The sequence below is a fragment of the Thalassophryne amazonica genome, chromosome 7 (genome assembly GCF_902500255.1).
Source record: "Thalassophryne amazonica chromosome 7, fThaAma1.1, whole genome shotgun sequence".
Lineage (NCBI taxonomy): Eukaryota > Metazoa > Chordata > Actinopteri > Batrachoidiformes > Batrachoididae > Thalassophryne > Thalassophryne amazonica.
The window spans coordinates 51,167,572-51,179,845 of NC_047109.1; the positions used below are offsets into that span (position 1 = coordinate 51,167,572).

Below are 12,274 nucleotides of genomic sequence, written 5' to 3' on the forward strand. Positions count from 1 at the left end.
CCTACTGGAGGTAAATTATTGTTCTTAAAAGATTCTATATCTTCTTCTTTTTGTTCACTGAAGGTGGATCAGTTATTTAAAAATAAAGTAAATACAAATTGGCACATATATGTGTGCATGCAAAATATCTGCCTGAGATTCAAAACACAGTAAGTTGTTGTGTGGGCCGCCAGAAGAGGAGGTACTGCTGGCCCACCACCAGAGGGCGCCCCGCCTGAAGTGCGGGCTTCAGGCACGAGAGGGCGCTGCCGCCATGGACACAGCCGGGGGTGACAGCTGTCGCTCATTACCTCTTGACAGCTGTCACCCATCTACTCAACATCATCTCACTCCATAAAGACCAGACGTCATCTCCACCTCGTTGCCGAGATATCATACTTCATTGGAGGTAATATCCTCAGCCGTTTTTGTGATTGCAGTATTTGTATATTGTGAGTGTTTGCAGGAGTACCAGTTCCTCCGTCGGTGGAAGCTGTGAGAGCGCTGAAGGCACTCTTTTCCCCTGAGGAATCTACAGTACTCTGCAATTTTTGAGTGAGAGGTGGAGGTGGCATTCCCACCGTCGTTGTTACTGGGTGTACACACACCCACACTTGACTGTCTTTGTTCTTCGCCAGCAGTACCAGATCCGACAGTCGGGGACGGTGATCACCTGGGAATTCGGGACTTGGCGGCTCCAGTATTCACCAGGTTCTGGGGCGGCGGAAATCGTGTGGTTCCGGCTCTTCTTGGGACAGACGTCTTCTATCCTCGAGCCTGCCCACACGTCACCTTTGTGTATTGACTGTTATGATATTCTGAGATTGTCTGTATGTTCGTTGTGCACATTCACAACATTAAATTGTTATATTTTGGCTCATCTATTGACCGTTCATTTGCGCCCCCTGTTGTGGGTCCGTGTCACTACACTTTCCCAACAGTAAGTAACAGGAAAAAGCAACTGGATACATCAGCAGAGCATCGGAAAATAATCTTGGCCTACAGTTATTTATCACAAAGCAAAAGCAGGAACACAAGTGAAGTGATAAAGTACAACATGCAGCCTAGAATGTTCTGTAGCAAAGAATAACACTTTCCCTGATGATTGCATCTTGAAAAAAAATCAAAGACGTGTCATGCCCAGCTTTTCTTTGGGAAACTGTGCTTTTAATACAAATGAAATATTTAACTGCAAAGTTGCTATAATCACCTTGGGTCAGAAATAGAGTAGTTTGGCCTCACACTGATTCATGCAAATTAATTGTTTGTGAAACAGTGATATATGTTCCTATGTGGTCTTGACATTTGATCATTTCTATTCAAAACTGAATGCACAACCCTTCCGCCATGTTTAAACCATATTGGTTCCAAACTGGCAGCACGGTGACTTAGTGGTTAGCACTGTTGCCTCACAGTAAGAAGGTCGTGGGTTCAATTCCCGTGGCCTTTCTGTGTGGAGTTTGCATGTTCTCCCTGTGTTTGCGTGGGTTTCCTCCAGGTGCTCCGGTTTCCTCCCACATCCAAAGACATGCGGGTTAGGTGGATTGGAATCTTTAAATTGAGGTGTGTGTGTGGGTGTGTCTGTGTTTGTTTGTCTGTTTGTGGCCCTGCCAAGACTGGCGTCCTGTCCTGGGTGTACCCCGCCTCGCACTGCTCTATGGCTGCTCTATGGCTCTATGGACTAAGCGGTAGAAGATGAGTGAGTGAGTGGTTCCAAGTTGTAGCTTGAATGGATGGTGCAAGTCCATTTGTGGTGTGTCCAGATCCACTTCACTGTTTCGAGGCAGCATGAATGGAACACAAATAAGGGTGCTGGGGTCAAGGGCGTTGTGGGCATAAGATAAATTCACCCTGCAGTAGCACCCGTGAATGCTTTTAAGGCACAAATGTATTACATGATTGCAACATTGCACTTTGATGAGTGCACTTAGATGTGATGTGTTTTCTGACTGGAAAAGAATCTGTGTGGGCAGAGTTTGCGCACGAAATCAGATGGCAAAATGGGCTTAATGCTGGAAGTCGTCATGACAGTTGGATTTCTGGATTTGGTTTTCTTGGCTGAAAACTAACAAAACTGTAAGAACCTGTGATGCACTTTGTGTTCCTTTGCATCATGTGGAAGATAGGACCCCACAGTTATGACGTTAGGTTTGACCTAACCAATTCACCCAAGTTCAAAGATCATATGACCAAATGAAAGTTCATATATGATTTTAGGCATCTTGCATCTTTAACCAGTTCTTCAGAACAGTGATTCTAAATATCCCGTGCATACAGCACAGTAAAAACACTGCGCCACAAATTTCAACACTGGACTGTGACCTTGAAATTTAACCAATTTTCTAAAAATCCAATTTGCTTATCCTTGGTTGACCCTAAATTAGTTCTCCTAGGTGGGACCAAATTGGATCAAAACTCAAGTTATATTGTAGACACATGGGCAGACACACAGGCCCAAAAACGATACCCCCACATGTGCATACTAAGACACTTGTGAGGTGCTGCTTTCTAAATCATATGAAGTACCAGTTGGTTAAAATCTATGTGATCTATTTTTGTTATTGCTGGATTTACTATTATACTGTATATATTGTTATTCCATACAGAACTTGACTTCCATATTTTAGTAATTATTTTTCTTCTACCTTATTTTTGCATACTTGCACTGTTCTGTGACTGTCCATTTTCTTCTGGGACTATTAAAGGATTATCTTATCTTATCTTATTTAGCAGATGCACATATGTAAACGTGTATGCAGACTTATGTACAGCAGCACTTAACTGTACCTCAGTGCACATGACAGGTACTATTTTAATTAGTGTTCACACATAAAGATGACATGAATCTGTGAAGTCTGTGTGTTTAAAAGCAAAAAATACGTGGGTGCAGGATGTAATTTAAGTGGGATTCCATTGTGACATTTGTTGGTGTATTTACATATATTCATTCATTCTTTTGAACCTATACATGAAACTACTGATGACTTCAACAATAATATTGTTCTGGCAACAAACATTTTCCAGTCACTTACAAGAATCAGTCTTCATCATGCAGCAACTAGCATGTTTTTTTTTTCTATTTGTCCAGCAGATGCCACTAATGAGCGCTGTGTCATGAAGCTTCAAATCTTTGTTTGATCCACTTGTAAGGAAAGGCTCTCTGTGTTGCAGAGGTTTGTTTTTCCATCAGTAGAAGCAAACACAATCTAAGATTTTTGAGTTTTAGTTTTTCTTTGTGTGGTGGGGGAGCGGGGGAGCAGGGGATAGTAGGTGCTATGGCATCCTTTCCAGCATGTGCTCACCCAATATCCTAATACAGAATGGTAATATGTTACTCAGGGAACTCCTAAACCTCTGGCACTCTCTTGATGGCAGATTCAATAAAAGAGTTCCATAGTGTGTGCAAATCCATTTGGGGTGTGTCTGAGCATATACACACATTTGTGCACAGATGTCTCATAGCAAACCTGGCTGCTGGGCACAAATGGGTTTGATTTCCTGTGTCCATTATGCACCAGCACAGTCTATTCTCATGAAAAATTTGTCATTAAAATGTATGAAAAATAATGCACAAAAAATTCATACATATGTATTTTTCAGTTGAATTTGTTCATATCCAACGTAGTCCTCTGCCAGGAGGCTGTGATGACATCACTGACAACAAGATGGATTTGAGGAGAAAAAGTGGTTTGTTGTACTTATTATTATTATTATTATTATTATTATTATTATTATTGATAAGCCCGACTGTGCATTTCTGAATGCTAAATGTGCAACACGTGTTACACATATGCAAGGAAATTTGTAAGTATATGCACAAAATATCATGCTTAAAGGAAAAGAAAACCCACTGATAAAATGCAGCTGGGAAGATAGACTGTGTCATAAACTAACAATTGATGCGTATCAATGAAAATAAGGAGCTCTTACAACTGAAATATCCACCTCGAACGTGGCCATTTAAACAGAATTAGACAGTTTCATAAATGCCACCATTGACACAATTTTAACCAATCAGAAAGCGCTTGTGGCACTGCTGTGACGTAGCATGGGCATAGAAAGGCTACAGATGGCGAACAGGCGCTGATATAAAAGTCCTCCCTCATGCTCTCTCTCCCCTCTCTCTCCCTCTGTCTCTCCCTCGCTGGCTGTTTTCCTGCTGAGCAAACACGAAGCCTTTCAACTGTAAAATAAACTAAATTTCTAAATGTATCATCAGTGCTCACGGGAGTAACTGGACAAACACTAAAGGATTTTGGTGGTTTCCCATTCAGCGGGGAGAAACTGAATCTCTGTTCGGCTGTCTTCTTCAGCTGTGCTCCAAGCTGCGGCTTCACAGCCCTGGGACATTAAAGCGGCTGATTTTCAGTAACAATTCAGTTCATTTTTCAGAAAATCCATGCTCTGCGGCACAGACCATTTGAACCCAAGAGCCGGGCAGAAATTTGCCGTTACCAGTGGATTAAAACTCATCTCTGGTACAGGCTAGCAGAAGAAACAACTCGCCTTCAGCGCAGAAACCTCCCTCTTCCCCCTCCCCTCCTCTCCTCCCATTCAGCAGTAAACAGAGCAGAGAGCAGGCAGCACTGGAGAGGTTTCACAGACGTGGTTTCTCTCCAGTGCCAGAAAATCCCGCAGGTTGGATCGGGAAATTCCGATATGCGAATTACATCTGTTTCAGAACCCAGTACTCATCCGGGATCCGGATGTTGATTGCCACTTACGTGCTTTGCCCCTTCTATACTGACGGGCGGCACTGGCGGAGTTGTGAACCTCTGTGCTCATGTGACGTCACACATCGCTGTTATAGCAGTCGGCATGGCCTCCTGCTGGTGGCTTTAGACGAGGCATACAAAAACACTCTTAACTTTAACATAAATGATCACACATGCCTACAACTTTTCATATGGGCTCTCAATATCATAATCTACCAACCCAATCGTAAATTGTCAGTGGGTTTTCTTTTCCTTTAACTTTTAATGTGATATCATATGAACCACTTCACGAGAACATGCTGGTGTACGTGTTGTATTCTGAATGTTATATCAACCATTCAAAGGCCCCTGTGCTTGCCTTTAATCTGAAGTGTGCCGGGCGCACTGTGCTGTAGTGCTGAGACAGTGGATGCAAGGAAAAGGATTTCTGGTGAGTTAATGGATTAGCCATAACATACCAGAGAGCACAGTAGACAAACGCCACCAAAATACAATGCTTCTTACAGTGTGTGTGTGTGTGTGTGTGTGTGTGTGTGTGTGTGTGTGTGTGTGTGTGTGTGTGTGTGTGTGTGTGTGTGTGTGTGTGTGTGTGTGTGTGTGTGTGTGTGCGTCTTTATTCTGTGACATTTAAATTCTGTTTAATAAATCTCTGAGTGGTGGTCTAGCCCTCAGAGTAATTAAGTTCAAACTTAAATAACTGGTCAAAACCTTCTTTCAAATCAACGGACGTGCAGGATAAGAGAGACAGGGGAGAGCGAGGTCACTGTGACCCCTGAATTATCCCAAGTCCCCCCTAGGGAAGACTTGTTCACAAATCCACTCCCCCCATTTACAAAATCCTGGTTCTGCCCCTGGCAACTTGGGGATTAAAGAACTTGCCCAAGGGCCCTGAGGGATTTCAACCAAGGATCCTGTGGTCACAAACCCATCACCTCCCCACAAAAAGAAAGAAAGAAAGAAAATGAGGTCTATTCATCCAGTACTGTAAATGTAACAGTCTCGTTTTAACCACTTTGACAGCAGTAATGCTGCATAACTGCACATAAAGCTGATCTGAATGTGGTGTCTGCAGGTTTTCTGTTGCCATTATGAAGCTTTCACATTTTGTAAAAGCCAGCAGCAGCGAGTGAAAGCAACCCCACCTGTCCTGACAGCCAAAGTAGCTCCTGCTGACAACCAAACATTTGCAGTGCAAAACTCCAAGCGCATTTCTGAATGAATACAAAAACCTTGAATGCCAGTGTCACTTTCCATAAAGATGTCATAGATTTAATTCCTACTGGGAAACAGTACTTCCCCAAAAGACAGATTTACAAAACCAGTCTATTTATTATGTTTGCATAATGTGTTTTAGTGACATTTAAAATTAATGTTATAATTTCCTGCAGCATGAATATGACAGAAGGATGACAGTACAATCAAATCACTGGGTGTATTACTACAGTAAGACCAGTAAAAAGTGGGTGTGCGAGGACCCAGTTGAACGCAACTCCCTCACTATTGAAATGTGGTGTATTTCAGAGTGGCCTTTAATTGTGGCCAGCCTAAGGCACACCTGTGCAATAATCATGCTGTCTAATCAGCATCTTGATATGCTACACCTGTGAGGTGGGATGGATTATCTCGGCAAAGGAGAAGTGCTCACTAACAGATTTAGACAGATTTGTGAACAATATTTGAGAGAAATAGGTCTTTTGTGTATATAGAAAATGTTTTAGATCTTTGAGTTCAGCACATGAAAAATGGGAGCAAAAACAAAAATGTTGCATTTATATTTTGTTCAGTGTAAATAAGGTGGGTGTGTACCCAAGCATTAAAGAGTGGTGATTGGAGCAGACCTCAATGGGCATGTTTGTGGTGAGAACAGAGGCAATGAGGAAGTGATGAGTAGATATGGTATCAAGGACTGGAATGTGGAAGGGTAGATGGTGGTACATTTTGCAAAAAGGATGGAAATAGCTGTCATAAATAGTTATTTTAAAAAGGAGGAGGTACGTTGAAGGTGTAAGAGAAGGTGCACACAGGTGGACTACATTCTGTGTTGGAGATACAACTTAAAAGCAATTGGAGGCTGTAAGGTGGTGGAAGGGGAGAGTGTAGTTGCATATGATGGTCATTTGGAGGTTGACTTTGGAGGTGAAGAAGACGAAGAGAGTGAGAGTTGAACCAAGGATCAGATGGTGGAAGCTGAAGGAGGAAGCTTTTTGTGTCAAATTCATGGAGTAGGTGAGACAGGCAGTGGACAGAGGTGGAGTGATTTCAGACAAGATGAAAACTACTGTAGATGTGGTGAGGGAGAGAGCCATGAAGGTAGTGGTGTGACATCTGGACAGTAAGACAATGAGACTTGGTGGTGGAATTATAAGATGTTCAGGAATGTATATGTAGAAAGAGGCTGGTGAAAAAGAGTTGGAACAATTGGATAAATGATGAACATAGACAGGAGTACAAGGAGATGTGGTGCATTGTAGATAGAGGGACTGACGTGGCAATGATGTGCAGCAGGTTAGGCTAAAAAGGATGCAGATGCATGTAATGAACATAATCAATGATGTTGCAGCTTCATTATAAGGTTAACTGCAAGTCATATGAATCATTCTTTAAATGGTATATTGTTCTGCTGGTCTGAAATTTATACAATTAAATTACGCATTATGGCAAGCTATTACTTTAGCCACTGCCACTGATGGCATGAAGAGTCATTATGGGCCCAGCTATCACATAGGACTAACTAGCTAGCACAGCAACTAGCAGCTAATGAATGGGAATATGGCCAAGAGCTATTTTCAGCACTTTTACATCACTGCATTACATCTCATTCGACTACATTAGTGCATATCGACTATATACTGGACAACTCCCATGTGACGTCAGCCATAGGTTTTCTATGGAGACTTGCAAGAGCTACTTTGAAGCCCAAAAATTGCTGCTCTGTGTGTCGCCAGCTTGCCAATCCTTTCTCTGCCTTTGTCACCGTCAAAAGATATTTGAATAAAGAGGTCGTGCGTGGGCAATACCCTGTATGACCTGGCTGGGCCAAATTAAGCCCAAACACTGTCCACCCCATTTGAAGAGTTTCCGACAGTAACTGAACAAGCTAAGGTAACAGGCTAACCTCAGTTGTTTATTAAATCATATTATTGGAGATTGAGCAGTGGTTCTCATAATGGTTTGCTTTGATGTGGGCATAAAAAATTATGGCCTACTTATTTCCTCAGTCAGGGCCAGACAGCGAGGTCTGGTCACACACAGCACGGGGAGGGGCCTGTCAGCTGATCACAGCACCCTGACAGCTGGATGACGGCTCAGTGCACACATTAAAAACACAGAATCCACCGCCAGGACAGTTATATAAATAATTACGACAATACCTACATACGCAATTACATAACAAATAATGAAAATAAATGAGGGCGGGCGTGTCTGCTCACAGTAAAGATCTCTGCTCCTGAATGTCCCAGCTTGAGAACACATTGAGGACATGAACTTACAACATTCCTCCATGAGGTGCCTGCTGTCCTCACGTGGAAATATATAAAACATCTTTCGCCTTGCACCGGGCTGCAGTGGCCACACACAGCGCACCTTGTCCATGTCTTTCTTGTTTTCAGGTATTTTCCACTTTGATTACAGGCCAGTGATGGTAGTGCAGTGGTAAACTTTCCATCTGGTTGTCATAGCTTACAGGTTCGAATAACCAGAGTTATTTAACCGTGGGGTTCTATATTGCGTCCCCTCTTATGTATTACTTTTATCAACCTAGTGATATTCAATAATTATACAGCTGCTTTTTATTTTATTGTTTATTTTATTGTTCTCCACATCAGCTGCACGATGTGGTGCAGCTGCTCGCACTGTGTTCCCGCTCAAAAGACACTATCGCATGCACGAACCGTCGTACCGGGATCATGCACGTCTGACTGTCGGCTCGATGTTTGCATGGTTCACTCATACGAGCTGTTTCGCCGAGAGTCGCCCTGAGCTGTACTTATTTGTACTATTTGTAATAAAATGCTTTAAAAAATTTTAAGACAGACATTGGCTTCTGAACAGCTAGCAGCCACAGCTAGCAACCTCTGAGTGGCTAATACTCTGAGTCTGAGCACTGAGCTCAGTGACAACAGAGGAGCTGTCACTCAAAGGCCATGCCCCTAACGTTGTAACTCTATAACTTAAAATGACTTAAAATAAAACGTTTAAGACTGTAAACATGTTTATTTCTGCTCTGAAGGTGGATATTTTTATATGGGCTTCAATGGGAACCTGTTCCTTACTGGAAGAAGTCTCAAGCATTAGTCAAGAAACTGCAAATATTTTTGATCCGGGTGTAAACTCATTTTAGACCATTGAATTTTTCTGCTTGGTGTATACATGCCTGAGTTATGACCTCTACATGCAGAGATGATCTTGGAACATTTTGAAAACTTTAAAAAAAAAAGGGGGGATGACAGGTGGAACATCTGGAACACAGTGCACATGGCACAATCATGTCACATTGGACATGTGCATCACACAGTGTTTCAACCACTTTTGTGGTGCATCAATGCCCAGTCTGTCCACACATTTGTGTTTGATAATTAATTTTCTTCCCAGACTCCATTTATTGATTGATTGATTTATTGGCTCAGCCGATGTCTTGGCATCAATTTGTCCAGCTACTGCTCAGCCTGGGTTTGTGTGTCATACATCATACGGACAAAGTGAGGAACCTTGAGGTAATTTTTGATCCCATGTTGTCCTTTGATCTCCACATCAGGGATGTTACTAAGACTAATTTTTTTTTTTTTTTTTTTTTTTTTTTGCCATCTGCGAAATATAGCGAGGATCCACCCATGCTGAGACCCTGATTCATGCTTTTGTTTCTTCTAGATTAGATTATGGTAATGTCCTATTTTCAGGGTTACCGCAGTCCAGCATTTGGGGTCTTCAGCTGTTTCAGAATGCTGCTGCCAGACTTCTGACACAAAGTAGAAGGTTTGAACATATCACACCCATTTTGGCATCTTTACACTGGCTCCCTGTCTCTGTGAGAGCAGATTTTAAGGTTTTGTTATTGACTTATAAAGTTGTTCATGGACTGGCGCCGTCTTATCTGGCCGATCTGGTGAAGCCCTACGTGTTGGCTCAGGTTTTGCGGTCGCAGGATGTGGGACGTCTCTGTGTTCCCAGGGTGAAGAAGAAGTCAGCAGGTCAAAGAGCTTTTTCTCATCGTGCACCCGCTCTGTGGAATGGTCTTCCTGCGACCGTGAGGCAGTCGGAGTCCATGGACATTTTTAAGTGAGGACTTAAAACCTATTTTTTATTTTCTTTCTTATGAATAGCTTTTATTTTTTATCTGTTTTATTTTTTTTTTACTTCTGTTTTTAATTATGTATTTGAATTTTTTAATTTTTACTTATTTATTTTAAATTTTATATTGAACTGTTCTGTGTGAGGCACCTTGAGGCGGCTTTTGTTGTGATTTGGCGCTTTATAAGTTGATTAAATTGAAATTGTTTTGAATTGAGTCACACAGCTCTGTGTGGCACATGGGGAACAGCCAGAAAGAACAGAAAGTGAGTTACTGGAAAGGGACAGCACTGAAATGGTTTTGAAAAATTCTATTTTTTATGTCTGAGTTATTTTCCAGTCGTAGAAAGTCCAATAAATAGTGTTAATTATTTAATGTTGTCGGTATGATGTCAAAATGCCTGTCTGCAAATCCTTTTTCTATTTGGCTGTGTGCCACATGGCACACATGAAATACGAGGCAAAAGGTCTATTTTCTAGAGGGGAGTGTTTCACAAGATGTAACATATCTGGGACGCTTCCCTGATGCAGTGTTTTATGATGCAATGTCTAATTTGTTAACATTGATGCCTTAATGAAAATCAGCACGTAACACAACCGCACTATGAGCCTGACACTTGCTGCATGTTTCAAGCCTGGCAGTAGAAAATGTGACCTCTACCAAGCAAAACACTGACCTCCAAAACTACCACATCAAGTTGGGAAAAACATCTTAAGTACAAAGAAGAATTAAGAATTATATGGATACCTATATTTTGATTTGACACAACTTGTAATTAATTTCACTTTGACTTTGAAAAGAGCCATTAATATTCAACATTTTCATATTGAAAAAAAAAACAAAATATTCTTGCTGTCATTTTAAATTTCATTATTTACTCAACACCAAACAAAATCTTAGTTCTACTTTGCATAACAGCCATAATCAGAATTATTTTTAGAAGAGCAATTTTCAATTAATTCCAATGAGCTTATAAAATGATTTCCATTGTTAAAGTATTAAAACATCCCAAATTAATACAAAGAGTTATCTGTATATTTTTTTCCTTTTAATTATCCATCTTTAAAATAATACAAAACAACATCCAGCATTTGTGTAAAAAGGTCATTGTGAGGATAAATGTAAAAGCATAATAAATTAATATTCAGTAGTTGTTGCTGGAAGCCTCAGAAAGGGCAGCAGAGTCCGCAGCCCTTGTTGCCCTTGCAGCACTTGCAGCAGTAGTAGCAGAATGATAGTTTGCTCTGACGCTTCTGTCTGATGTGACTTGGCATCTGTGGGGGAAAGACAAGAAACATGAGCGAGGTGTTCATCTCCAGCGTTTCATACTCTCTTTTTTTGCAGAGAGAGAGCATCAGCACATGTTAGAAGCAAAAAAAAACATCCACTTAAATTTTAATTTGCTCGTGGCAATTGGCTTAATTCATCGAGTCAATTGAACATACCAGCCATGACAGCCCTGACGTCTCTTGAGGTGCCGCAACTGGAGTGTCACTGCTCTCTGCCTCCTGTAGCTCCTGCACCTGCTAATGAATTATGCACATTTAGGAACTACGACTTAGCATCCCGACAAAAACATTTATAGTTAATAAGCAAATGAAGAGAGGTGAAGTCAGACTCTTACCCCGGTGAAAGGGAGGGCAGAGCTCTCCAGAATGCAAATAAAGGCGAGCACGAGTGTCACTGCAACTGCAATGCTGAATGCCTTCATTTTCGAGGGGGATAGAGGGTTTAGTTATTAAATCCTTTGAAAATTAGAGTTGATAGGCCTTCTTTCTTGTGCGCATGAAGACGCTGAAGAACACCAGGATATCTTTAAAGTCTACTTCAGCTCTGGTGATGGATGGTGACTGTAGGTACAAGTGGATTTGGTCAGATCTTTGGGTGACCCCGGTCTGTCTTAGTCCTATCTGATGACTGAGCGTGGAGAGCACATGGTATTTATACACTGGGTCAGTGTTGCCTCATCGTAGCAGGAGGTTCAGTCATTTCCTGGCAGCGGTTACCTAACTCAACTGGGAAAGTTTTGACCTCATCCGTAATACTAAGGGGAATTCTCCAATCTCCAGACAGGTCCAGTAGTACACAGAAAACTTTCCATTATTAAATTATCACTAAGAAGTGTTTAGATGTGTCTACTCTTTTCAGTGTTAAATTGAACACAAACAGAGTTAAATTAACATTTTCAAAAGTGACATAGACACTTTCTTGTGTTATATTAACACCGGCAGTTTGACTGGGTTGCTGGACAATGACACAAATTTTGCAATTAGAGAACTGTATAGTCACA

General features: G+C 41.5%; 1 protein-coding gene across 2 annotated transcripts; it reads right to left on the reverse strand.

Moving 5' to 3' along the window:
- Positions 1–10,839: 10,839 nt before the first annotated feature.
- Positions 10,840–11,923, reverse strand: hamp (hepcidin antimicrobial peptide). Of its 2 annotated transcripts, none has more exons than XM_034174136.1 (3): positions 11,609–11,923; positions 11,430–11,507; positions 10,840–11,258 (listed from the first exon to the last, which is right to left on the reverse strand). In XM_034174136.1, the coding sequence occupies exons 1-3, from the start codon at positions 11,693–11,695 to the stop codon at positions 11,151–11,153; spliced, it is 273 nt and encodes a 90-aa protein (XP_034030027.1). In that variant the 5' UTR covers positions 11,696–11,923; the 3' UTR covers positions 10,840–11,150. The 2 variants fall into 2 exon arrangements, with proteins under 2 accessions (XP_034030027.1, XP_034030026.1); XM_034174135.1 differs by having other exon boundaries at positions 11,430–11,510; positions 11,609–11,921.
- Positions 11,924–12,274: the final 351 nt, after the last annotated feature.